Genomic DNA, 26,829 nt, shown 5'->3' on the forward strand with positions numbered 1-26,829 from the left:
AACCTAGCCTAAACCCCAGCTCCTGTATGCATAAATAAATAAAATGAATCTTTTAAAAATAATAAGCACACCTGGTTTGAACCTAGGCAGATTCAGGTCTAGAATCCTGCTCTGGAGAAACTGAAATGCAAGTTCTATTTAACTTATATAGCTTTTGGTCCCTTCTCAATTCCATTGTGGATGTGCGTGGAGGAGTCCCCATACCAATAAGTAATTCTTGGATACCAGCAGCGTGTCTCAGAATTCAACTCACTTCTAACACTAACTGTCCATAGACAGCATCAGATTCCACAGCTTAACAGCTCAGTCTTCAAGACCATGATCCACTTTGGATGCCAGCTGCAGCCTATTACCTGGACTTCTGATCAGGGAGATACAGATTAGAGGTTTCCATGACCCCTTCCTTAGACTTCAGCTGCCAGTTGTAAGTCCAGGTTGTTTTTGCTCCTGACCTCCTGATGACAAATCAGAGATTCCCACAATCCCCTCTTCAACATGATAAATTTGCTAAAGCAGCTCACAGAACTCAGGAAACCCATTTTTCTCACTAGATGACTGCTTTATTACAAAAGGATATAACTCAGGAATAGCCAGGTATGTGGATGAGATAGAGTGGAAGTCTAGGGAAAAGGCACAGAACATTCATGCCCTTTTGAGGTTTGCCATTCTCCCCAAATTGCCACAAGTCTGTCAATGTGGAAGCTCTCAAATCCCACCCTTTTGGTTTTTTTAAGGAGGCATAACTGGCCCCTTCTCGCACCCTAGAGGTCTGGGAGCTGCATGGGGAGTTCCAAACTTCTAACCTCGGGGTTGGTGTTCTAAGCAACTGCGCCCATATTCAGGTCCTGCCCCACTTATATGCAGCTTCCTTGGGCTTGCTACCGGGAATGAGGGGTGGCCCTGAGCAGCCAGGTAAGTTGTAGAGCCCGGAAGGCAGGTGACACACAGAGAGGGACACGTGAGGAAGGGCTTGTTCATTTCTCAGCTTTGGACTTGAGGAAGTTGGGAGGAGACACTTGGAGTAGAGACACTTGAAAGATGTGGGCAGAGACGTGGGAGGCTGCCATTAGCAGTCATTGTGTTTGATTGTATGATGACTTGGCTCCTTCCATCTCGGACTTTCCTGGCACCTTCTGCCCCTTTTCTATAGTTCCCCACCACAAGATATTTTGAACTAGTCACAAGATTTCAGGCTTCAGCAGCTTGCTTAGACTAATCCCGTCTGGCTGGACATTTACCCACAAGGGGATGAGTAACTTTGGGTATTTTATTGGGAAACTATAACCCTGTCTTCTCTTCTTTCTCTATGCACACTAAGGTTGGAACTTTCTCTATGCTCACTAATTCTATTACATTTCTTTCACATTAAGTATGCTTTGTGCACACGGATGGCTGGATCCCATTAGAGTGTGCAAATTTGGTGGCTCCAGGGTACCCCTTGATCACATGCCAACACAATGGAATTCAACCCCTTTAAATAATCATCCCTTCTTTCAGTTTCCATTTGACTTTTACTTCTTATAGAAACTTGGCTCTCCTCCAAAGCCACAGCTCCCTTGCATGTTATTGATTGGCTAGTTTTCCTTTCTCTCCACATATCCTTAGGTGAGGCACACACCTTTTTACTTCCTTTGTTGCTTCCAAAACAGTTCTTTTCCCTCAGAACCACAGCCTCTTTGAAGCACACGCCAACAGACTATGTACCACTCACTAACCCTCCCTGCTGCAGCCAACTGCCAACATCAACCAACTTCATCGAGGGCTTCCTCTGGCCTGTGTTTACTTCTCCACATTAATCATGTCTTCTTCACTCATGTAGACTAAGACATCCACCTAGATAATTCCAGCACCTGCCCTCTCAGCGTCCTGTTCTCTTCCATCTTCTCCACCCCGCCGCAGAACCCAATCATTATCAGTAACGGTACGGTACAACTCCAAGCACACCACTTGCTATCCATCTTCCCAGTCCCCTCTCTTGTACCCTCAGTGCAACAACGCTTCAAACCTCTGTACTCTACTTATGAGCCAGTCCATTTCACTGTCCATCACCTTCATCCCACCTCACTCAGTTTAGATCCACCTGTGCTTTGTTATCACCTTTCCTGTGCATATATTCTTAATTCTCTTGGACTTTTTCCTGCACCTTTTTTTCCAGATTATGTTTTATTTTTTTTAACTTTAATATAATAGTTATTTTTACATCATGTCATGCCTTTTTCCATCTCAGCTGTAATCCCCATGGGTTTCCCATCACCAAATTAATTTTATTTTGATGTTTAGTGCTAGTAATACATATAACATCTAACATGCTTATTTTTTTTATCATATAAGACAACACTGATGTAGGTACCAACAGATGATTCACCTTACAAACTGATGATGTAAATTTTCAGTATCAGTGAATGCAGTACAGTACTTTCTTATGGTTTTCTTCTTATTATTTGTTATTAAGCTTTTTCACATAGTTGTGGTCCCCATAGTTCTCCTGCCTCCATATCACCCACAGCCATCACCATATTCCCTCGTGTCCACCCTTCCCTTATTTCACTCCCCCTCCAACTCCTCTCCCTCCACCTTACTTGCAAAACTGCATGTGTGATTAAATCAGACTCCAAAAAAATGAGATTTTCCCTGAGTTATTACGCATGACTGGAGATTAGCAACTGTTCTGGTGAATCTGGTTTTGATTTATGATGATTCACAAGTAAGCTCTTAGCACTGCCCAGCAATCAAGCAGCTTCCCTAATCTCCTGTTTTCTAAAATGATAATTATATAGTCCTTTTACCCTCAGCAAAGGGTCTTAGTTCTTTTTTTTTCTTTAAGATAAAGATGTATGACCTAATTCTTGCACTTTTTTAAATTCTTGTTTTACAAAGAAAAGAGAGGCAATCAGAATGAACTTCCTCATCCTTCCACCAAGGTCTGTTCTCTAAATTCCGTTTTCCTGTTTGCTTGTACTTTCATGTTGAATGTGTTCCTCAAATGTCTAGTCATATCTCAACCAATAAAGCACCCTGTTAAAGTAATGCCAAACTCAGTGGTCAGCACTCACCCACTCAGCAGCATTTCACACAGTAGTCACCATCTCCTGGAAACTCTGTCCCAGCCTCCAGGACATTGGGTTTTTCTCCCACTTTGGGGGAGGGCCTCCTCCTCTTGCCAGTTTCTGTCTTCTTTTCTCTGTCTAAACACTGTTTTTCACCCCTACCCCACATACTTATCTACCTCCTGCTCCCTCTTGTTTATAACCGGCCCCACCCACCCCATTATTGAGCCAATAATGTTCATCCACAATGTAGGGTGCAATCCCTCAGTATGTCTCAGTAGATCTACCTTCAAACTCTACTCCACATTTGATCTCTCTCTTTTTAAAAAAATATTTTATTTATTTTTGCATAGAAGAGCTGGGATGGAGGCCAGATGTACATGAAGTGAGAAGATTCACCAGAGACAGAGTGGGAAGCAGAAAAGGCAGATCTACTAAAATACACTGCTGAGGGGAGCAACATCAGGAGAGGTCTGCCACGCCATGTCGGCCACCTCCCTGGCTGGGCTCAAACTCAGGCCTTAGTGGTCATCACGCTGAGACTTAACCACAGTCCACCAGGGAGGCCTGACCCTGCTCCCTCTTTGCCGCCTCTGCCTTTGCCACACCACTCCAGGACACCACTGTGACAACCTCCTTTGGCCAATGTGATTACCTCCTCACTGGCCTCCCAGCTTCCAGTCTTGTAACAGCCATTCTCTTTATGACAAAGAGAAAATCTGAATCCAATTGCAACAGTCCCTGTTCCAGTCTCTCCAGTGGCTTCCCCATGATGCCTATGACAGCAGCAAACTCTTCCCATGACCCACATGGGTTAAGACCCTACACCACCTCTTCAAGCTGCTCTTCTCTCATCCAACAAGCTCCAACCACTCTGCTATTCTCGTTTTCTTTTCTCAGGACACCTATTGTCAAGCTTAATATTTCTTTCTTTTTGTTTATTGTCTGCCTCTCGCAACTACATCCCCAGCATGTTGAACAAAGCCTGGTAGCAAGTAAGCCTCAATAAATCTTTGTTGTATGATAGGAAGAAAAGGAGAAAAGAAAGAGAAATTACAAGCAGGTAAGTGTAAAACCTCAGAAAATTGATTTTGGGTAAAGTCAGCTTAAATCACCAGATCTTCCTCTCTGCATACTCCATCAGTCATATTGATCATATAGCACAGCAATTCTAGGCACAAGAATTAAAGTTAGATAAGCCTGAGTACAATACCCAGCTTGATTAGTATCAGCTGTATGGTAGTCAAGTTCTTTAAACTTTCTCCGTCTTTTTTCTTTTTTTAAAGATTTATTTATTCATTCATTCATACAGAACTGGGGTACAGGCCAGAGGTGCAGGGGCGGTGAGAGGATTCACTAGAGACAGAGTGAGGAGCAGAACAGGCAGATCTAGGAAGTACACTGCTGAGGGGAGCAGTGGGTGGGTCAGGAGAGGTCTGCCGTGCCATGTGGGTCACCTCTGGGGCGTGGTGGGATTGAACTCATGCTGAACTGGCTTTAGCTTCTTGGTACTATGCTTTAACCCACTGCGCCACCAGGGAGGGCCATCTTTTTTTTTTAATATTTAGTTATTTATGCATATAAAAGTTGGGGTCTAGGCCAGAAGTGTAGAGTATGAAAGGATTCACCAGAGACAGAATAGGGAGCAGAACAGGCAGACCTACTGAAATACACTGCTGAGGGGAACAGTGAGGGAGACAGGAGAGGTCTGCTGCACCATGTGGGTCAGCTCCCTGGCCAAGGATTGAACTTATGGTGCAGTGGCTATGGATAGTTTCATAGTGCTGACATTAACCCCTTGCACCACCAGGGAGGCCCCTTCCCAGTCTTATACACTCATTCAGCAAATGTCAAGGCATTGTCTGCCTACTTTATAACAGGGGCACTATGCATTGTCAGTTGCAGCTGTTACATAAAATAATGTATCACAAATCTCTAATCCAAGCCTGCTAATCATAACTGCTTAATAACATTAAACATGATGCTTATTCTTTAATGTCATTCTTTAAGTTTTGCATGACAGGTACTCTATAATCATCTATAGTTGCAATTTGGATTTTCTTGTTGATCAAAGAATTGCTTAGGGCTGTTTTGGGGTTCCTAAGGAGCTGACTTTTGTTACTTCAACATTTGTAAAATTCTGGTTTTTACTTTGTGGTTAGAGATGTGGCCAGGGCAATTTCAGGCTTGGGTAACTTCAGGTTTCAATATTTATAAATGTTCTCCATTTAAGAGCTGGGAAGTTCAATAAATATATTGGAATGCAAGCTCCAGAGTGGACCCTATGTTCACTGCTCTATCCCTGATATCCAACAAAGAGTCTTGTTCAAATCATAGACCTTCAATAAATATGTTGGATGAGTAGCTAAATTAATCAATCCATGTTATTATTATTTAGATTCTCAATGCCTTTGTACCTTTATTTTTTTCTTACTTTGTCTGCCAAAGACTAGTGAGTAATGTTAGTTTCTCACTACTATTATATTTTTGACAGATTACCATATACAATAATTTCTAAATATTTTGGCCTTATACATTTCAGTATAATATGATTTAGTGCTGGAAGGTTTATGGCCATTTGTTATCATCATTGCAATATGCCCTATATTGCTATAAAATGATCACTTAACAGAATACTGCACAATATGGTTTAACTTTATCATGAATTTATTAATTTTAATAAGCAACACATAATAACAAAGTTCCAAAGGAAGGCAGCTATGCTCACCACTATACCGCCAACACCTCTTAAGTTCCAAAGATACAGAAGAACCTTTTCATAAATTTGGAAAGTACTTTTGTCTCCTGTTTTACATTCTCTTGTTCTTCTCCTAAAGCAGCCACTGCTAATAGAACAGTGCTGATTTGCTCAATTTGAAAACTTTTTCTTCCACAGAAGAGCTTAATATATTTAAGTGAGTTGTTTTTATCTGTATGCTTGGTATAATTAAGCATATTATGCTTTCTGAGTTTATGCCTCCTTGCTGTTTTAGTTTGGTTATGTGAAATAAATTTGCTTTTATCTTCCCTGTGCTTTGGAAGGTATATTTCCTATTTTTTACTTATCTGACGTTTTTCTTTAACACTTTCAAAATTATTACCTTTTTTTAAAGATATATTTTATTTATTTATGCATACCAGAGCCAGGGTGTAAACCAGAGGTGTGGGGTAGGGGGTGAAAGGATTCACAGGAGACAGAGTGGTGAGCAGAACAAGCAGAATGATTAAAGTACACTGCTGAGGGGAGCAGCGGATAAAATGAGAGGTCTGCTGCGCCATGTCGGTCAGCTCCCTGGTGGAATCGAACTCATGTTGCAGTGCTTGCTGACAGCTTCACAATGCTGAGATTTAAATCCTCGCTCCTTCAAGGGGGCCCCAAAACTATTCTTAAGTTGAATTTCTTGGAGTCAAGAATAAAACGTCAAGCTATCTGTCTCCCCAGTTTAATCAGAAGTTACCTTTTTCCTACCCTCCTCAGATAATGTAGCAATGTTAGGAGTTATAGAAAAAGATTGCTATTATTGTGCTAATCTGGCCTTATGGTTGTAAGAAAGTGTTACCAGCCTGTTATGGACTCAACCTTGGCTCTCAAATATTCACATGTTGAAGTCCCAACCCCTCAGTACTTCAGAATATATCTGGGTGGAGTCTGTAAAGAAACGGTTATGCTAAAATAAGATAATTACAATGGCCCCTAGTCCAATATAACTGATATCCTATTAAATGAAGAAATTTGGACACAGACATGTACAAAGATTAAATCACAGGAAGCAGGCTGCCATCTACAAGCCAAAAAAAGGGGTCTCATAAAACACCAACCCTGCTGACATCTTGATTTTGGGCTTCTGGCTTCCATATCAGTGACAGATAAAGATTTGTTTTTGGAGACTGAGGTCTGTGGTACTTTGTTCTGCCAGCCCTAGCAAACAGATATTTCACCCAAAAGAACTCAGGGAAAAGGGACAAGTTCCTCTCTTTTTCCAAAGGATGTCTCTAACTCCCTCTACAGAGAACACTGTGAGGAGACAGAAAATTATGTGGCTGTCCTGCATGTCCTCCTCCCCAATGAGGAGATGGTTGTCCTCTTAGGCCCCTTTGTTTAGGATTCCACCTTGCTATCACCCTAGCAGAAGGCCTCAAGAAGCTACCGCAGCATTTAGTCACCCTCTCCTGTGGATAACAAGGAGAGCAACACCACGTCTGGCCCCATTGCTCTTTGCCCTATCTCATACAAATCCTCGTTCCTACCACTCCACTTCTTCCCATAATTCTCTCCTATATTCTGTAAGTTGGTGCCCTTTCTTTATTTTGCATTCCCACCAGCAGTTAATGAGCAGTTAATGAGGGTTCCTGTTGCTCTATATCTCCTCAGCATTTGGTGCTGTTGTCAATATTTTGGATTTTAGCCACTCTAACACATATGTGGTGGCACCTCATTGTTGTAAGAAAATTTGTATTTCCCTGATGACATATGTTGAGTATCTTTACTTAACGTTGCTTATTTGCCATCTTTCTACCTTCTTTGGTGAAGTAGCTAGTCAGGCCTTTGTCCAACTTTTGTTGTTGTTGTTTTGTTTGTTTGTTTTATTTTATTTTATAACAGTTTATTTTTACATCATTTTGTACATTTTTTTTTCATCTCAATTGTAATCCCCATGGGTTTCCCATCACCAAGTCACCCATGTGCCATCACCATAATCCCGTGTACTTCCCTCCCCCAACTTTTTATTTTTTAAAAAGATTGATTTTGGGCACTCCCTGGTGGTGCAGGGCTGTGCAGAAGCTAAAGCCACTGCAGCATGAGTTCGATTCCTGACCACCCCGGAGGTGACCCACATGGTGCAGCAGACCTCTCCTGACCCCGCCCGCTACTCCCTCAGAAGTGTACTTGGTCGATCTGCCTGTTCTGCTCCCCACTCTGTCTCTGGTCCTCTCACCACCCTGCACCTCTGGCCTGTGCCCCAGTTCTGTATGTATTAATAAAAAAAATCCTTGAAAAAATTTTAAAAGATTGATTTTATTTATGCATGCATAAAAGAGCTGGGGTGTAGGCCAAAGGTACAGGGGGTGAGAGGAGTCACCAGAGACAGGGTGGGGAGCAGAACAGGCAGATATACTGAAATACAATGCTGAGGGAGCAGTGTGCAGGAGAGATCTGCTGTGCCATGTGGGTCAGGTTCCTGGCCGGGAATCAAACTCATGCTGCAGTGGTGTGCATAGCTTCATAGTGCTGAGACTTAACCCCTTGCACCACCAGGGAGGCCCCTGTCCAATTTTCTAATGAATTTGTTTTTCTTATAGTTGAGTTTTCAGAATTCTTTGCACATTCTTTTCAATAATAGTCCTTTTCAGTTAAGTCCTTTGCAAGTATTTTCTTCCAGTCTGTGGCTTGTCCTTTCATCCTCTTGACAGAATCTTTCCCAAAACAGAAATTAATTTATTTAAATTAATAAATTTATTCATTCATTCATTCAATTAATTTTAATGAAGTCCAGTTTTTCAATCATTTCTTTCATGGATCATGCCTGAAAGTTCTATTTTAGGATGTTTTGATCACCTGAAACAATAAATTCTGTTTTTTGTCAACAGAGTTCTGTTTTTTGTCATTTGATACACCAATATTTCCTCAAAGTGAGCTCTGGGCACTGTATACAACGAATGATTGTCATCTTTACTACTGTTACAATAATTTTCATAATTTATGTATTTTCTCTTCAAATAACTCATTTTAAGATTTACATTCAGTTTCATGATCAGATTTGTAAAATTAGAGCTATGCCAAGACTTTCCCATTTTGCAGTTTTTATTTTATCTCATCTCTTGTTAAGTTAAAATAATTTTTTTAGAAAAAAGAGAATGAAGGGCCCTCCCTGGTGGCACAGCGGTTAAAGCACAGCACTGAGAAGCTAAAGCCACTTCCGCATGAGTTCGATCCCGCCTGCCAAGGAGGAGCCCACATGGCGTGGCAGACCTCTCCTGACCCGCCCGCTGCTCCCCTCAGCAGTGTACTTCGTCGATCTGCCTGTTCTGCTCCCTACTCTGTCCCTGGTGAATCCTCTCACCCTCCGCATCTCTGGCCTGTACCCCAGTTCTGTACGAATAAATAAATAAATCTTAAAAAAAAAGAAAAAGAAAAAAGAGAGAGAAATGAATGTATCATATTACCTGACTTCAAACTCTATTATAAATCAACAGTATTAAAAACAACATGTACTGGGCCCTCCCTGGTGGCGCAGCGGGTTGAAGCACTGCATTAAGAAGCTAAAGCCACTTCCGCATGAGTTCGATTCCCGCCTGCCCCAGAGGAGACCACATGGCGTGGCAGACCTCTCCTGACCCGCCCGCTGCTCCCCTCAGCAGTGTACTTCGTCGATCTGCCTATTCTGCTCCCCACTCTGTCTCTGGTGAAGCCTCTCACCGCCCCTGAGCCTCTGACCTGTACCCCAGTTTTGTATGTACAAATAAATAAATCTTTAAAAAAAAAAAAAAAAAAAAAAAACATGTACTGGCACAAACATGGAGGTACATAGATCAATGGAACATTATTGAAATCCAGAAATAAATCTACACATATGCCAGCACCTAATCGTTGATAAAGCATTCATGACCTTAAAATAAGAAATACATTCTCTTTAATAAATGGTGCTAGGAAAACTGGAAAACCATATATAAAGAATGAAGTTGGATCACTTGGTAACAAGACACACAAAAATAAATTGCTGTTAACAAAACCACACTGACCAATTTTGTTGTGGAGCTACACAGGACGCTGCTGAAAGACTAAGCCCTGGGCTTTTATTGACAGAATAATAATAATAATAATACAGCATCCACTAAGCAGCATAGGAGAACAAATAAAGGATAGATGAAACTGAACAAATGTGCATATGAATCTAGGGTTTGGTTGGGTAGGGGAGGGTAAATCTGCTGGTGTCTGCTTGATGACTCGGTATTGAGGTGGAAAACCATACCACAGGCCCCCTATTCATGTTCCAATCTTATGGACAAGGTACTTTCTCTGATGGTCTCTGGGACGGCAAAGTCCTGCATCAGTAAAGCAGCCCCCTCATGTTGTTCCTGTTAAATCAGAAAGTAGCCTTGTAACCAGTTGACTGGTCTGGACTGACTATATATCTGAATGCAGAACTGCATCACCAAGATGGTGGCCAGCAGACAATTTAAGTCTAACAGATCCACAAATTCCAAATGGATTAAAGATTTAGACATAATACATGCAGTAAAAAAAAGTACATGGAGGCCCTCCCTGGTGGCGCAGCGGGTTAAAGCACAGCACTGAGAATCTGAAGCCACTTCCTCATGAGTTCAATTCCCGCCTGCAGCCTGCCCCGGAGGAGACCACATGGCGAGCCAGACCTCTCCTGGCCCACCCGCTGCTTCCCTCAGCAGTGTACTTCGTAGATCTGCCTATTCTGCTCCCCACTCTGTCTCTGGTGAAGCCTCTCACCGCCCCTGAGCCTCTGGCCTGTACCCCAGTTCTGTATGCACAAATAAATAAATAAATCTTTAAAAAAAAAAAAAAAAAAGTACATGGAAGAAAATATTGGCTATACATCCCATGATATCAACAATAAAGATATTTTTGGTAACTCAACTCTTCGCAAAGGAATTAAAAGCCAAAACAAACAACTGGGATTACCTCAAGCTAAAAGCCTTCTATACAGTGAAAGAAAGTATAAAAAAATTAAATAGACACCCTACCAAATGGGAGAAAATAGTTACACAATATAGAACTGATAAGGAATTAATATTCAAGATAATAAAACATTCATACAATTCAACAATGAAAAAAACAAATGGCCAAATTAGCAAATGGGAAGTGTATATGAGCAGACAATTGACCAAAAAGATATCCAGAAGGTCAAAAGACATATAAAAAAGTGTTCCTCATCACTTCTAGTAAAAGAAATACAGATTAAAACTACAATGAGATGCCCTCTCATACCCATGAGACTGGCACTTATCATAAAGACTCTAAACAAGTGCTGGAGAGAACTAAAAAGGATGTGGAGAGAAGAAACCCTGTTACACAATTGGTGGGAATGTGAATTGATGCAACCATTACAGTAAGCAATCTGGATTTACCTCAGAAAGGTAAGGATGGAAATAGCATATAACCTGGCAAACTCACTCCTTGGGCATCATAATAGATGCCCAAGGAGCATATGAAACCATCAATAAAAAAATACCATATGGCCCACAATGTTCACAGCAGCATTGTTTACAGTAGCTAGGATGCAGCCTAAATTCTCCTTCAGTGGATGAATAGATCATTTGGTGTGATACATATGTGTCGTGGAATGTTATATAGCAGTGAAAAAGAATGAAGTGCAGCCATTTTCATAAAATGGAGAAAACTATATGCAGTAAAGTAAATCAGAACTATAAGAACAAATACTGGACTTTTATATAACAAACAATGTAAACCACCTTCAAACAAATGTTTACATACATCAACAAACATCCTGAGGTTTCTATTGTTATAGAGAAGGAAGAGGGAAAGGAACAAGAGAATATAAGGGATGGTGGGGAAAAAAACAGAACAAAAAATAAAATTCACTGATTACAAAAATAAAATTTACTGATTACTCTCTGTGAATTTTATGATCTCAATAAATATGTCCTGTGCCTCTGGCTGGTTTAATAAAAATAATAAAATAAAATATGCTTTTTAAAATACCAGAGAGAATATAAAAACTTCAATGAAAAGAGTCAGAAACAACAGAGACAGTATAGAAAAAAATTTTTAAACATTAATCTATAACTAGAAACAAAAGCAAACATCATTTATCACAGTAATTGTCTATGAGTCAGAAGAAAACAATTGGGAAAGGTTCAAAGTATTTTATTTACATACGTATCTCCTCCATCAGGAATCAATCCTTTACTTTTACTTGGAATGTTCATTAACTAAATGTTTTATAATTCATTATCTGATGTATTATTTAGTAATGACATAGTACAGTCTGAAGACAACCAAGCATTATGTTCTTGGTAATTATTTCTTTGAATACATAGAATGGATCCCTTGTTTTACTTTACATTTGTATAATTGTATCCTCTCACTCAAGAGGTGATTTTTTTCATAGATTTTTCTCAGTCCAGCCCCTCTATCTTATCAATAGTAGAAATTCCTTCTAGAACCTGTTCACGGTGAGTGGTAAGTTCTCTCCATTTTTTGTGTCTCTGTAGGGGTTTGAGTGGGCTGCTGGGACCAGCTACACCAAAGGCTGGTACCACTTCCTGCCTGACATTGTCATGGGGTGCTGCCTAGAGCCCTACTCTTTCTCCCACTCTCAGCTCTTTGTGACACTACCATAGCCTATGTGGGCGGGGGTTCCTTCTGCCAGGACTTTTACTGTCCTGCACCCCAGGCATACAACTGTGAACCCCTATGGTCTCTACCACAAAGCACTGTCCATAGCAAGGTTTTAACAAACTAATTTCTGTGTGGGGAAAGATTCTTTAAGACACAGTGGAAAGAAACGCAACTCAAACTGGTTCATTTCAAAGTTTTACAAGGAATGACCAGTTCAGTCAGAACTAGATCTGCAAGCTCAAATGATATCATTGAGACTTAACCTCTCTGTAAGATGATCATAAAAAAAAATACATAGAAATAAGACTGAACGTAAAAAAGACGAGACTCAGTCTCTCTCTGTCTCTCAACAGTTCTTTCCTCTGGACTGACTGGCTAACACCTCCCTCATTGTGGTAACTGGCCGCCAACAACCTCAGCACCCCAACAAAAAGCAGAACTTCTTTGCCCTCAACAACAGAGGCCAGGAGGATGGAAGGCTAATCGATCCAGCCTTTTGAGAGAGCACCCTAAGAGATAGGAGAGGGGTTGCTAACTAAATATTAAGAACTGAAGGCTCACAAATGCCCAGTACCATCTTCTTAGTTTCCGCCCAGGACGAGCCCTCGCCGTGGGACCCACAGAAGAGAGACCACCGTGCCTCTGCTGAGTGCATCCGAGCTCACGTCGTCCCACTTAATTGTCACAACCACCCTTTGTCCAGTAAAGGCAACAGAGATTTAGAGACTTGGAGATGTTGGGGGCTTTGCTAAGTCACAAGGCAGGTAAGGAGCCAGCAGAAGGCTATAGAGACACAATGAACACAGAGAACACAATGACCACAGGCAGCTTCCTCTTTGCAGCTCCCCCACTTCCTCCCTCCTCCTCAAGGGCAGCCATCCTCCACCTTTGCCTCCTCTTTTTCCAGAGCTCCTGTCCCTCTCTCATATCTCCTGAACCTGCCAGTTTCTGCCACACCTCCTCCGACCTTTGCTCCTGCTCCTGGCTTATTTTCCTCTGCACCCAGGAACCAGGCGCACTTTCACTCACTGCCTGTTCTTCTCATCAGACACAGCATGTGCACGGGAAAGTGTGCTCGCTTCCTGGGGCTCTGCCTCATCCCTCTGTCCCTGATCAGTATCATCTCCAACGCCCTTCTGCTGGTGCCTAATGGGGAGAAAAACTGGACAGATCATCTCAGCACGCACGTCTGGCTCATGGCTGGCTTCATCGGCGGGGGCCTGATGGTGAGAAGGGAAACCAGGGAGTGTGGACCAGAGGGGCTGGTCACTAATCTTTGGGCTTGTGAACAGGTGGGAAGAGAGAAAAGGATGGCTGCCTAGGAAGCACTGGCAATATGTTGGTGAGGTCATTCTATCTGCTCCTCTTCTGTCTGCCCCCAAATACTGAGCACTCTGCAGTGGTCCTAGAGAGCCTGAGTCCTGAACCCCTGAGGACCACGAAGACAAAGGGAGCCTCAGTGCTCTAAAGAGCTTCTCTTCTAAGTAGGAAGTCTCTCCTACTGTGCCTACCCCCTCCCTGCCCCCACCGTGGAGCTGAAGTTGGGAACACCTCACTACAAGGGTCGGGCAGCAGGAACAGCTAGCTGGCTGTGTAGGAGGTTAACAGGGCAAGATAATAATGCGCATGGGGGTGGGAAGCAGTGACAGTAATGAGTCAGGGAGCAATATCACAGGCACAGGTCAATCATTCTACTGTTATCTCAACCTCACTACCTCCTTCTCCATTCATTCTCAGCCCATATTTCTGGATGCCCACCCTGTACCAGGCACTAAAAATAAACTCAAAAACTAGGCTTGTAAAGCAGAGAAGATGCCCCCACTTATCTGACTAGGATCTAGCCAGAGAAGTAGGGAACGGGAAGACACAGATTTCCTAGACTTCTTTTGCTGATCACATCTCTTCTTTTTTTTTTTTTTTTAAGATTTATTTATTTATGAATATAAGAACTGGGGTACAGGCCAGAGGTGTTGGGGGGTGGGAGTGGGGAGCAGAACAGGCGGATCTACTGAAATATGCTGCTGAGGGAAGCAGTGGAGGAGACAGGTGAGGTCTGCTGTGCCCTATGGGTCAGCTCCCTGGCCGGGGAGCAAACTCCTGCTGCAGTGGCTATGACTGCATCATTGTGCTGCACTTTAACCCCTTGTGCCACCAGGACCTACACACCTCTTCTTTATCCAACAATCTGCTCTTGCTGGGGTCTTTTCTCTCACCTCTCCCACTCCCTCACCCCCCCCCCATGAATTCGTGACTGTTGGACTGGACTCTATCCTTCTGGCCTCAGCTCTCCGAGATCTCACACTCCTTCCAGACCTACACAGTCAGACAATGCCACAAGGCACCTCTTCTCCAGCCTAAATGACATGCATCTTTCCACAAATCTAACCAGCCTGCTGCAGGGAAGATGCCCAAAGATGCCTTCCCAATATACTCATTGCCGGCTACCTTCCTCCCCCCACCTCCATGCCCTGCACCACTCTTGAGGCTTTTTCAAATGGATTAACATAGCTACATGGGGGGGTCCAGGTGAGGTCCCTGCTCTTGCTGAAACTGCCATTCCTGCTAGAGAGACACACAGCCTCCAGGATGCACAGATGTAAACTCCACAGAGCAACGACAGTCTGCTGTGTGCCAGTAAATAATAGTCAGTAAATGAATTAACAAGATTATCCCAAGTAGGAGTAGAGTCCATCCAGTAAACAAAGCAGGGTGTTGTCATAAAGAACCACCAGAGCAAGGTGGCAGGGAGGGGGCACTTTTTTTTTTTTTACAAAAGTTTATTTTTACATCATTTTGTACATTTTTTTTCCATCTCAATTGTAATCCCCGCGGGTTTCCCATCACCAAATCACCCATGTGCCATCACCATAATCCCGTGCATTTCTCTCCCCCCCCTCACCGTTTTTGATCCCATTCCCCACTCCACCCCCACAAAATGTCTCTGGTATATGGTTGTTCATTATTTTTGTTATTTTCTCGCCTGGTCCATTATACTCCTGCTATGAGTGAAACCATCCAGTATTTTTCTTTCTCTTTCTGGCTTATCTCACTAAGCATGATCTTTTCCAGCTCCATCCAAGTTGCTGCAAAAGACATGTGTTTCTCTTTTTTGGTTGCTGAGTGGGAGGGGGCACTTTTAATAGTAGTTTCAAGGAAGGCCTTGATGAGCTGACATCTTTACTGAGATTCAAATGGCAAAAAGAAGGAATCAGCAGTACAGACAGGGGACTGACAAGGACAAAGCTGATGGCAGGAACAGGCTCGCACATCAGAAGATCAGACATGTGGCCAGAGCAGCTAAGTTTTAATGAGATGAGGTCTGAGATGGCCAAAGGTCCTTGAGAGCCACACAGAGGGGTCTGAATTTTATTATAAGCACAACAAAAACTATTGAAGGACTCTGTTGCCTTTTTTCAGACCTCTCAAACTTCTTTCAAACACCGTATTTCAGTCACACAGACAAGTGCCCAGATCCTTAAACTAGAGCTCAATGAATTCTTACAAAGTAGGCCCTCCTATGCTCCTGTCACCCAGATCTAGATACAGATCATTACCAGAATCCCAGAGATGCTCCCGTCAGGTGTCCCCTCCACCAACAAGGACTTCTACCTCTTAGATTAATTATACCTGCTTATTATTTCTTAGGCATTCCACCACATGAACATATTGCATTTTACTGAAAACTCTACTACTGATGGATGTTTGGATTGTTTTCAGCTTGGGCTCGTTACAAATAATGCTGCTATAAACATTTCTGTAAATGGTTTTACAGGAATGCCTGTTTGCATTCTGTTGGGTATACAGTTGACCCTTGAAAACATGTGTTTGAACTGCTTCAGTCCACTTATATTTGGATATTCTTGCAACAGACAGCATATACTGACAGTATTTATACTGGACAATATTGCAGAGGTATTTGTCTTCCTTGTGATTTTCTCTTTCTAAAAAAATATTTATTTTATTTATTCATGCATATAAGAACTTGGGTGTAGGCCAGAGGTACAGGGGGTGAGAGGATTCACCAGAGACAGAGTGGGGAACAGAACAGGCAGATACACTGCTAAGGGGAGCAGCGGGCAAGACAGGAGAGGTCTGCTGCACCATGTGGGTCACCTCCCTGACTGGGGAGTGAACTTGTGCTTTAGTGGCTGGAAATAGCTTGATAGCACTGAGACTTTAACCCCTATTCCATCAGGAAGGCCCCTTCTTCTGATTTTCTTAGTAATTTTTTCTTTTCTCCAGCTCACTTTATTGAAGCATACAGCTTATAATACATATAATCTGCAAAATATGTTACTGACTAGTTATGTTATCCATAAGACTTCAGGTCAACAGCAAGTTATGAATAATTAACTTTTGGAGGAGTCAAAAGTTATACTCAGATTTTTTACCACACAGGGGTCAGTACCCCTAACTCTCATGTTGTTTAAGGGCAAAGGGGAAGACTCTGGTCCTAGACCTGCCATGAGACATGGGAGAGGGAAGGTGTCCAATGGAAAGTCCTTTCAGCTCTGCAGGTGTTTCTGTAAGGTTGTTGTGGATGATGCAACAGAACTAAAATTCTTGCCTTCTTTCCCTGGGGAACAAAATGCTGCCTGGTGTGGTATGTGCCAGACAAGACTTTCAGGGGGACTATCAAAACATCTGGAATTCTGTGGAATTCCAGAGATGGAAATCGGGCAAAGAACCTGCCCTGATGTAACAAAGACAAGGCTGATGACTTGTAACCTCAAATGTCTTGCCAGAATTCAGTCTTGATGAGCAAGTCTCTGAAAAGACACTAAGGGATTTTGGCAGAAAAAAATACCTGTTGAAAGTTAAGTTTAATCCACAGGCAGCAATGTAGGATGGAGTGAGGGATTTGTCCATGGAGCAAGAGATAAAAAAATCTAATCAGGAGATTGAGAACATCATCCTCATGGGAGGTAATCAGGGACTGACTTTGGAAGAAGAAAGAACTGACAAATTCAAAAACCACTGAAGAAAAATCCAGAAGACGTGAGGTATGATTGGGTGTTGAAAATTTAAGTTTTCCAGCCTGGATGACCTGGCCAGAAATTTCCACCTATAGAGGTAAGAAAGTCAAAAAGTAAGATAGGTCAGTGAATAAGCTGTGAGGACAGTTAGGAGGCTAACTGAATTTGAGCTAAAACCAAGGTATTCAAGCGAACACTTCAAGCTGTTAGATTTCAAAATATGGAGGCATCAACTTAGGAAATGACTATTGCTAGAGGGAGTAACTGATGCCATGGGAGGGAAAGGGTTCTTGAAGCAGGCCACAGGGAGAAAGACAGATGAAGAGGACCAGGTCTGTCTCTTGGGGGATCCTGACACTTCCCATCAGTGCATTAATTTCTGTTCTCCATCCTCCACCATAATCTTATCTCACCAATCATTCCAACACCATGATTCCTTCCTGCTGCTAAAAAGATTTGTACTGAGTATTTACTCTAACCAGTCTTGATGCCAAGTCCACCTGCTATTTCATTAAACCCAAGAACAGTCCTGTGAGGCAGGTCTAGCAGATACATTTTACAGAGGACAAAAGTGAGACTCAAAGAGATTCATCAATCCATAGAATGTGGAGTGAGCACTGGGCTAGCCTTAAGCCCACACTTCTGACTCATGTTCAGGTGGGCACGTACTATGTGCTAAGATTTGTGAGGAATATAATGATAATGTGGGCCCTACCCTTCTGGAGGCTATATCATGGTCAGAGATAAGTAGGCACATAAATAGTGATAAGTTAAGGTAGAGCAAGACAGTCATCCAGGATAGGTAGCGATAAGGTCTTCCTGTTGTCCAAAGGGCTGAGGGTATCTATCATAAGGAGGGTCCAGGATGAGATAAGCACTGAAGCAGGGGAGATCTTCAGGTTCAGATAGGCCTCCCTGGCTCTCACACTGACTCTTCTCCCACAGGTACTGTGTCCAGGAATTGCAGCTGTTCGGGCAGGGGGCAAGGGATGTTGTGGTGCAGGCTGCTGTGGAAATCGCTGCAGGGTAAGACCCCAGTTAAGACCAGGAACAGAATTCAGTCTTTGAACCAGTTCTTCCAAGTGTCACACCTAAAATCCCGACCCCCTCTACATGAGCTACAAGAGTTCCTCTGTGGAGGCCTTACCCCTGTCAAATCCACAAATCAGGCTTTAGTGGGCCTGGCCAGGAGGGACTATAAACCCCATGAACCTCCACTACTGCTGGCTCTGAACAGTAACCTAATTCCAAATCCCAAGGTTAGCAAGAAATGTGTTTTTGCCAGGACTTGAGAAGACTGCAGTCATTGGGGACACCTGGTGAGCCGACGCCAGGTGTGGTCTGCCCAGGTGTGGGGGTGGGGCAGCCCTACTCACCCAGCCTTCTACTCTGTATGCAGATGCTGCGCTCAGTCTTCTCCTCAGCCTTTGGGGTGCTTGGTGCGATCTACTGCCTCTCAGTGTCGGGAGCAGCGCTCCGTATGGGGCCAAATTGCCAAACAGAGAATGGCGGCACCTGGCACTACCCCTTCAAGAACACAGAGTAAGGCTCAATCTGCTTTCCCGCTACCCACTTCCTTTTGTCCCCTCTCATTCTCGACCTCTCCGATCTGTCTGTCTACTACGACCTGGAAAACATTGGGGGCGGGAAGGTCCCGCTTCGCCAGAGCTTTCTCCTCTAGGGTCAAGCCAAACCTTGGCATACCCCTGCGCGTGCGCAGAGCGGGGAGGGGCAGTGGCTCGCTGGGACCCCCTCTCACGTGATCCTGTCCCGTGCACAGTGGCTCTTACTTGGTCAACCGCACTCAGTGGAGTTTGTGCTTGAAGCCGCCTAATGTGGTCTTCTGGAATGTGACGCTCTTCTCAGTGCTGGTGGCCGTCTCGTGCCTGGAGATCGTGTTTTGTGGCGTGCAGCTGGTGAACGCGTCCATCGGTGTCTTCTGTGGCGATTGCCGGAAGGAGGTGGGACGCCAAGAGCGTCAAGTCCTGTAGAGCGAAGCTACTCGCTCCTCGGCTGCGTCCTTACTTTGTGTTTTTTGCAGGCTGCTCGTCACTGAGGCTCCACTGACTGCCCCAGCTAGTTCCTGGTCGCCCACTTGTCCCCCTCCCGCCCCCCACTCGGGAATAAACTGGTTTGCGCTCTCTTCTGCTTCTCAGATTGTACACTATGCGAGGAATGGCCCGAGGCCCCCCCCCCACACACACACCGATACACCAGGCCTTAGAGCTCGTGTGTTATCCCCCCACCCCCGTTATTTTCTTAACAGAGTTATTGAGCTATTAGTGTGCGCAGGAGATACCATGGGAAACAAGTTCTGTGCTCACAAAGAATTTTAACATTCCAGGACGGGGAGGTGGGCCAGTTTTTTTAAAGGGCAAGTCCAAGTGTTAAGTACTTTTTAAAAACCTTGGTAATAGGCCAGATGTTGACTGATGGAGAGACGTTTTAAAATAAGATAGAGAAAATCCAAGAAAATAAACTCTCCACTGAAATCTGGTGACTAGGCTCTGGATTCCTGGGGGTGGGGATGGGGTGAGGAATGCGTTCGTTCAGATCTGAGGGAACAGCAAGGACAAAGACCCTAAATGGGAATCAGTATATAGAAAAACCGCAGTTGGGGTTTTGGGGTAGCGGGAGGGAGGGAGAGAAAACTATAGTAAAGACACTTCATCTTCTTGTAAATCTAGAAAATGTCGTTTTGGCATTGTTACCTCCTAATTTGGTAGAAGTTTGTTAATCTGAGGTCACTGGCAATTCAAGGAAACAACTTGGACTTTTCCCGGAGGCGCCCTCTGTAAGGGAAGCCAGAACTTCCTTAACGTGTAGGCAAGATCATGTTTAAGTGCGTTCTTTCCAGACTATGGGTTCATGAGGTTAAGTAGTAGTCTGCCGTGGACTTCTGAGACCAAGCCTGAATTTGCTAGTTTAGGAGAAAGACAAGGAGACGCTGTTTCCCACCCCTAAAAGAATGGAGGTGAAAGCCAAGACGAGAGGTTTAATAGCTGGAGGTGGAGCAAGCTTGGGTCAGGGAGAAGGGAGCAAAGGTGTCAACTACTACAACAGAAAAAGCGCACATCGTTTAGCGCGGTGTCGTCGCGGAGGCCTCTAGGTCGCTCGATTTTGGTCTGCAAGCCGCAAGCGCCTTTAGGGCATGGGTCACTCCAGTCTCCAAAGTCGCCCCAGGTCTGGCCGGGTCCCTCCAGCTCCGTACCATCAGAGCAGCGGAAGCGTATATTGTTAGCTGCGGTGTTGTCTCCCCGAGTCACGGGAGGCTCCACTCGGAGCGTGAAAGCCACAAGGAAGCCGCCGCCCGGACACCACAGCGGCTCGCTCCACGCGCCCCACCTGCGAGGGAAGTGGAGACGCGCCGGCTCTGCTAAAGCCCCTTATCCTCCACCCACCCAAGCCTTGAAAGCTACTTGATCCCAGTGGGTTATCTCATCACTGACTTCCACTTCCCGGGGGCTGCAGTGCCCCACAGCTCTGGAGCAACCTGCCTGGGGGTTTGTGTAACAAAGAACATAGGCCTTCCCCCACCTTAGGGGATCCCTGGCCCCGGGCCCGCTACCTTCCAGATTCAGACTCCACCACATGAGTGTTGCGCTCCGCATTCCCTCGCGCACAGTGCAGCCGGATCCCGTTTAGAGCTGTGTCGTCGCCAGGAATGCCTTGGGCGGGCTCCACCTGGACAGCAAGGAGAAGGAGGGGGAGAGCAAGTCAGAAGACTTCCATCCTTGACTCGGGTCCGAGGCTTCTCCACCCGCTCCACAACCTCGTCCTGAGCCCCCACCTTGAGCGAGAACCCACTGGCGAAGAATCCGTCAGGACACATCTCCGGCCAGGCCCAGTCACCCCAAGGGCCCCCGTTGGTCACCTCGATGACCGACGTGTAGCCACTTGGGCCACCTGCTTTTGCAGATCCGCAGCACATCCAGAGTAGCAGCAACCATTTAGCTCCTGCAAGAGACTCCATCCCGCAGCAGTGAGTTGAGTCCCTAAGGCAGGTTTATAACACCCCTGCCCCTTTGAGAGCTCCGGTTGGGTTGCGGGTTGCGGAAGGGCAACCTGGATTTAGTGCAACCCAATACTAATCCGTTCCAGAAGTCCCACACTCAATTCTCTGCTCGGGGAAAGGAGGTTCCCAGCGCCAAAAGAGGAGGGGCACTAGAGTGGAGGAATTAAAAGAACTGCCTACTGAAGTTTACTTGAGGCAAAGAATTATGGTTAGGGATATGCAGTCATATATTAAATCCTGACAATTTGAGAGGTGGAACTTGCCCCTTCTATTTTGCAGATGCCGGAACTAGGACTTAGAAATGGCAAGCAACTTTGTCTAAGGTCATAGCAGTCCAGGAAACATTCCAATACTGGGAATAGTGGGGGTTGGGGAGGAGAAGGGCAGAGGCTAGGAATGGAAGAGGTGATTCTGGGATCCTATTAGAGACATTAGTCAGGTCACCCACAGGGATCTCCAGAAGTGAAAGAGCATCAGAGTGAGAGATAGGACAAGAACCTATGAACTTTGGAAGTTAGGGTCTTCCCGCCCCAAGGCAGGAAATTCCTCTGTCTCTGGAGACAAAAGGCAAGCCCAGGAGAAATAAGAACCCCAGAGCAGCCCTCCCTGGTGACCCAGCGGGTTAAAGCACAGCACAAAGAAGCTTAAACCACTTCCGCATGAGTTCAATCCCCGCCTGCCCCGAGGTGACCACATGGCGCAGCAGACCTCTCCTGACCTGCCCGCTGCTCCCCTCAGCAGTGTACTTCGTCGATCTGCCTGTTCTGCTCCCCACTCTGTCTCTGGTGAATCCTCTCACCCTCCACATCTCTGACCTGTACCCCAGTTCTGTACGAATAAATAATCTTAAAAAAAAAAAAAAGAACCCCAGAGCATAAAAACTCCTGGTAAGTTTCCTTAGTTTCTTTAAAATAAAAATAAATCTCAGATAAGACTCCTAGAGCATAAGGACTCATGAACAATTTCTAACCTTGTTTACACAGGTGTTTCTTAATACACAACTGTACAACTTTCTCTTAATTTACTCCTTTTTAAAACAAACACTAACTACTCTCTGCTAGCCTTAAATTAGCCACTATCTTTTCTTCAATCACTGATAACACTGCTAACACAATTTGTACTTCCCTAAGACCCCTAATAACCTTTTGCTAACAAGCTCATCCTTTCCCAGACCCCTCTTCCCTTGAGTTATAGTTAAACATCTGTATACATGACAATTTTCAAAAAATGTGTAATTTAGTGCACCATAAAGTGTTAGGAAGAAAATGCTTTGTTCCCCTTGTCCTTGAGAACATTTTATGGTGATCCCTCATTAACTTACCCTATGCATTATTGTAATTAACTACTTGCTACAGAGTATAAATATCCACTGAGAAAATGAGCAAGAAGACTTGCACCCAACTCTGACTCTCGCGTCCGCTCCCCTCTCCCCTTTTGGAATCTCTGCTCCAAGACACCTTCCCACCTTAGGGCCCTGCATATCTCACCTCCCAATAGCTGGATAGTTGGGGCTGGTCCCCAACACCATTGCTTCTATTATCCTCCCCCGGGAATGTCTTTCCCCCTCCCCCATGGCCAACAGGTGGACTCCTAATTGGTCCCCCAAAAAAACTGGCTCAAACTTGTCAAGGAGCATCACCCCTAACTTGCCTGCCCCTCCTATACATTCCTTTTGTTATTCCATACATATTTATTTAGTAATAACACATCTTGATCCAGACAATATTCTAAGTGTTGTAACCAAGAAATATTAGGCCCTTGTCTTCATCAGAGCCCACATTCCAGTGGGGGAGACAGATGATAAATTCTCTAATGGGGGCCCTCCCTGATGTTGCAACAGGTTAAAGCACATCACTGCAGCACAAGCTCGATCCCCAGGCAGGAAGGTGACCCACACGGTGTAGCAGACCTCTCCTGATCTGCCCACTGCTCCCCTCACAGTGTATTTTAATCAATCTGCCTGTTCTGCTCCCCACTCTGTCTCTGGTGAATCCATTCACACACACACACACACTGTAGTTGTTTTGGCCTACACCCCAGTTCTTCTGTGCATAAATAAATAAATAAAATAAAATAAATTTTAATTCTCTAATGGACCTTGAGCTCTGTGAAGGCACTTTGGTCTTCTGAAGATCTGGTAAAGGGCCTGGCATGAGGAAGTAGTTAATAAGGTTTGGTTTGATAAACAATTGAGGAGCCAATCTGGAGTTGAAAAAGTGAAACCACAAAAATGTAAAAGGGAAAATTCTAATGATATAGTCAAAAGGCCATGCATCCAGATCAAGACAAGTTCCCCTGGGGTTGGGATAGAAAGTTTAGAAATTACTATTCATAGATCCTAGGTGTCCCACACTCAAACTTAATGAAGATTTATGAAGCAATTGTGGTAAGCTTTTTCATTTACAGTGTTTGCACGTACATTATCATTTAATCCTCACTTGAGGCTTGCAAAGCACCTGTTATTAGTCTCAGTTTACAGTGGAGGGAACTCAAACACAGCAAAGTAGGGCCCTACCATTGCTCAGTGGGGGAGCTGGTTCTGACCTCAGCTTCTCTTTCCAATAACCTGGCTGCCTCTAGCTACAACCTGTTCCTACAGGGAAGAAGAAATGCAAACATGTCATTCCCACCCAATCCCCCATGTTCCCTTCTTTCTGTCCGAAACATGCCAGTGCTTTGACTTTAAGGGCAAAGGGCACAGGGGAAGGGTCCTTACTAAGTTAATTATTAACCTTTTGCCGCTGGACACTTCCAGCATTTCTCCCCTCCAGGAACTGATGGAAAAGGACTGGCTAGGGGCTGGTGAGGGAGCGGTGGTCCCTGCAGCAGCATGGGGGTCCCGCTCCCTCTCCCGGTCCCCGGGAGGCGCTGGTTCTGCCGCACAATTCCTCTTGCTGTAATCGCGCTGCTGCTTCTTTATCTCAGTGCTGGGAGTCTCCGTAAGTGGCCCTTTCCCTCACCTGCTCTGGGAGGAACCCAAGGAGACTAAACTTTTGGGACCAAAGCCCCTTGCTCAAGTCCTTACCACCCCCCTCACCTATCCTCAGGTCCCATCTCAAGTTGCAGAATCGGAGAGCAGTACTGCATTGCCGAGGAACTGCCACCTTCCCAGGTAGGCGTGGGGCAGGGCTGAGACTCCTAGCTCCAGGTGGGACGTGGAGAGCGGGGAGTGGAGCCAGGCTGCGGATCTAGTGAAGGGCGGCGGGCACTTCTCTCCCTGCTAGGCACACTAGCTATTGACAGATCTAGGTAACAATTTCTTCAAGGTCTCTTAGGTTGCTTGGCTGAGGAGGCTCAGAAGGTTAGGGATACTGCTCCCCCCTTCCCCCTTATATTCCCAGGTTCAACAACAGTCGGGACTTCTGGAAGCCCTGGGGCAGGAAGAGCCTCTGTGCCTGGGCCCCCAGGGGACGTTGGGCCGCCTGATGAGGCCGTTCCGCGCCAGTCTGAACCCCGAAGGGGATGTGCAGCTGTCCCAGTACTTGGCAGGATGGAGGGAGCTGGTCAAGTGAGTGGTCTCTCTCTCCCCCGCACAGTCCCCCACCTCCTGTGGCTCTACAGCCCTTTCAGATGGTCCACTCTCCCCTCTCCCAAACGCACAGGTTCCTAACGCCCCTGGGCTCCATCTTCGCCTTCGCCACCAGCGAGGCCTTCTCCAAGATAACAGCCCTCGAGGCTCTGGTACACGGCCCAGATGCCTCCCACTACACGTCGCTGGCGGCCATGGAGGAGTGGGAGCGGCGGGCAGGACTGCTGGAGCAGCCCGGGAGCGCCCCTGCGGACCCGGCCAAGTCCTCGGGCTCACGAACATTGCTCCTGCTGCACCGGGCTTTGCGCTGGTCCCAGCTCTGCCTCCACCGGGTGGCGACAGGGACGCGCAGAGGCCCGGACGCCAGCGCCCAGTGCAGCGACGCCTACGGCACCGCCCTGGCTCCGCACCACCCCTGGGTCGTGCGTCAGGCCGTGCGCGTGGCGTTCCTCGCCTTCCCGGGTCGCGCCCGTTTGCTTGAGCTGGCGTGTCCGGGGACCCGGGAAGCGGAGGCGCGGGCCGCGCTGGCGCGGGGTGCTGCTACCCTGGAGGACGTGTACAACCGCACCCAGAGCCTGTTGGCAGAGCGCGGCATGATGCAACTGGCCTGAGGCGGGCGGGCCGAGGTCTCCCGGGAAGTCCGGAGAAAGGGAGCGCCAGGGCGGCCGGCCCCCCGCCCACGCCGGACGGTGCTCCGCCCCTCGTGAGTCACCGATGGAAGGCCCGCCCCCGACGCGGACGGTAGTGGGACCCTTCCTCTCTCGGCTGTTTTGGGCTGAGGGGATCGGTGAGGAATAAGAGGTTTTTTCTGGTCGGCATAGACTAGACCGTTCCGCGAGATAACGGCGAGGGCTTAAGGGAAACATGCAAAAGTGAATGTAGGAACCTGTGTCATCCCTGTTCCCGGCAGCCGAGACTCACACTTCCCCTTGCGCCTCTCCGCCACTCCCGTGCCTTCATCTGCCTACGCGCGCGAGTCTCCAGTCCAGACTTAAGCTCCAGTCCCCATAAAGCCAGCTCTCTCCTGGACACCGCCTCGGACGGCGGAAACGCAACACAACCAACGCGGGTCTTATCGCCCCTCCAGAACTGCACATCGTCTGTTCCCAGTCTCTGTAAATAAAAGGCACCCCCTCATGTCAGTACCCAAGCCTGCGAGTCTTGCCTAACTCCAAGCAGGCGCTCAGCTCAAGGATATATTTTATTAAATGACTCGTTGGTCACTCCCACAATTGTGAACGTAAAAAAGGTTAGCCATTTCATACACTGCTAACCCCAAATTATCGTGCCAATCCATTTTCTCCTGGGCTCCATCTCCCTGCTCACAATCTCCACATGTTCTTTAGCTAGGCATAATAAATTTACCGTGTGCAATACTGAGCTTCTAATGTCCTCTCCTTCAAAAATATTCACTTCATAGTCTTTGCTGGCACAGAAAATGTCAGCTCATTCTTCCAGATCTTTAGACCTAAAACTTTCTCTTTTCATCAGACACCAAATCTGTCAGAATTGATCACCTCCCATTATCTTTGCTCTACTATCCTTGTCAAACCATCCTGAACTACCACCTGAATAACTGCAATAGTCTGAGTGTTCCTGCCCCATCCTTAGCCTCCCTCTACTGTATTTTCAATATAGCAGCCAAAGTGAGACTTTGAGGAGTTCCTTCCCTCTCAAAATCTCCCAATGGCTTCCTATTGCACTCAGAAGAAAAGTTTCTCAAATGTACACAGGAAGTTTTCAGATGAAAATCTTTTGAAATGTCCTGCATCTGTTGACCCTGTACTAGCCAAAGTGACCTCCTCAATATTCATTGAACACACTTGGCAAGACCTGGCCTTGGGAGCTTTGTACTTGCAGGTCTCTTTGTCCACCATGTTTTCCCCAAATAGACAAATTACTTCCTCCTTATCGCCTTTTGGTTG

At 45.6% G+C, this 26,829-nt stretch overlaps 4 protein-coding genes across 6 annotated transcripts in view; 2 read left to right on the top strand and 2 right to left on the bottom strand.

Moving 5' to 3' along the window:
* The window catches only part of CXCL16 (chemokine (C-X-C motif) ligand 16), a 36,132-nt gene extending 16,945 nt beyond the window's left edge, over window positions 1-19,187 (bottom strand). The window contains exon 1 of one of the 2 annotated variants that reach the window (XM_012726664.1): window positions 19,151-19,187. The gene's annotated coding sequence lies outside the window, so the exon portion shown is untranslated. The remainder of the gene's footprint in view (window positions 1-19,150) is intronic. The other variant, XM_012726663.1, reaches the window with a different exon arrangement.
* Window positions 13,393-19,493, top strand: TM4SF5 (transmembrane 4 L six family member 5). 2 transcript variants are annotated; one of them, XM_012726666.1, is made up of 5 exons: window positions 13,393-13,610; window positions 18,306-18,386; window positions 18,760-18,902; window positions 19,141-19,321; window positions 19,402-19,493. In XM_012726666.1, exons 1-5 carry the CDS (start codon window positions 13,440-13,442, stop codon window positions 19,414-19,416), a joined length of 591 nt encoding a protein of 196 aa, XP_012582120.1. In that variant the 5' UTR covers window positions 13,393-13,439; the 3' UTR covers window positions 19,417-19,493. The 2 variants fall into 2 exon arrangements, with proteins under 2 accessions (XP_012582120.1, XP_004685164.1); XM_004685107.2 differs by lacking the exon at window positions 19,402-19,493 and having other exon boundaries at window positions 19,141-19,378.
* Window positions 19,494-20,340: 847 nt separating this feature from the next.
* On the bottom strand, window positions 20,341-21,415 carry VMO1 (vitelline membrane outer layer 1 homolog (chicken)). The gene is made up of 3 exons (XM_004685108.2): window positions 21,151-21,415; window positions 20,929-21,044; window positions 20,341-20,705 (listed from the first exon to the last, which is right to left on the bottom strand). The coding sequence occupies exons 1-3, from the start codon at window positions 21,331-21,333 to the stop codon at window positions 20,408-20,410; spliced, it is 597 nt and encodes a 198-aa protein (XP_004685165.1). The 5' UTR covers window positions 21,334-21,415; the 3' UTR covers window positions 20,341-20,407.
* Window positions 21,416-24,205: 2,790 nt separating this feature from the next.
* GLTPD2 (glycolipid transfer protein domain containing 2) lies at window positions 24,206-26,043 on the top strand. The gene is made up of 4 exons (XM_004685109.2): window positions 24,206-24,314; window positions 24,423-24,487; window positions 24,717-24,883; window positions 24,978-26,043. The coding sequence occupies exons 1-4, from the start codon at window positions 24,206-24,208 to the stop codon at window positions 25,513-25,515; spliced, it is 879 nt and encodes a 292-aa protein (XP_004685166.1). The 3' UTR covers window positions 25,516-26,043.
* The last annotated feature ends 786 nt before the right edge of the window (window positions 26,044-26,829 follow it).

Source organism: Condylura cristata, unplaced genomic scaffold, assembly GCF_000260355.1.
Source record: "Condylura cristata isolate star-nosed mole 26May11 unplaced genomic scaffold, ConCri1.0 scaffold00017, whole genome shotgun sequence".
Taxonomy (NCBI): domain Eukaryota; kingdom Metazoa; phylum Chordata; class Mammalia; order Eulipotyphla; family Talpidae; genus Condylura; species Condylura cristata.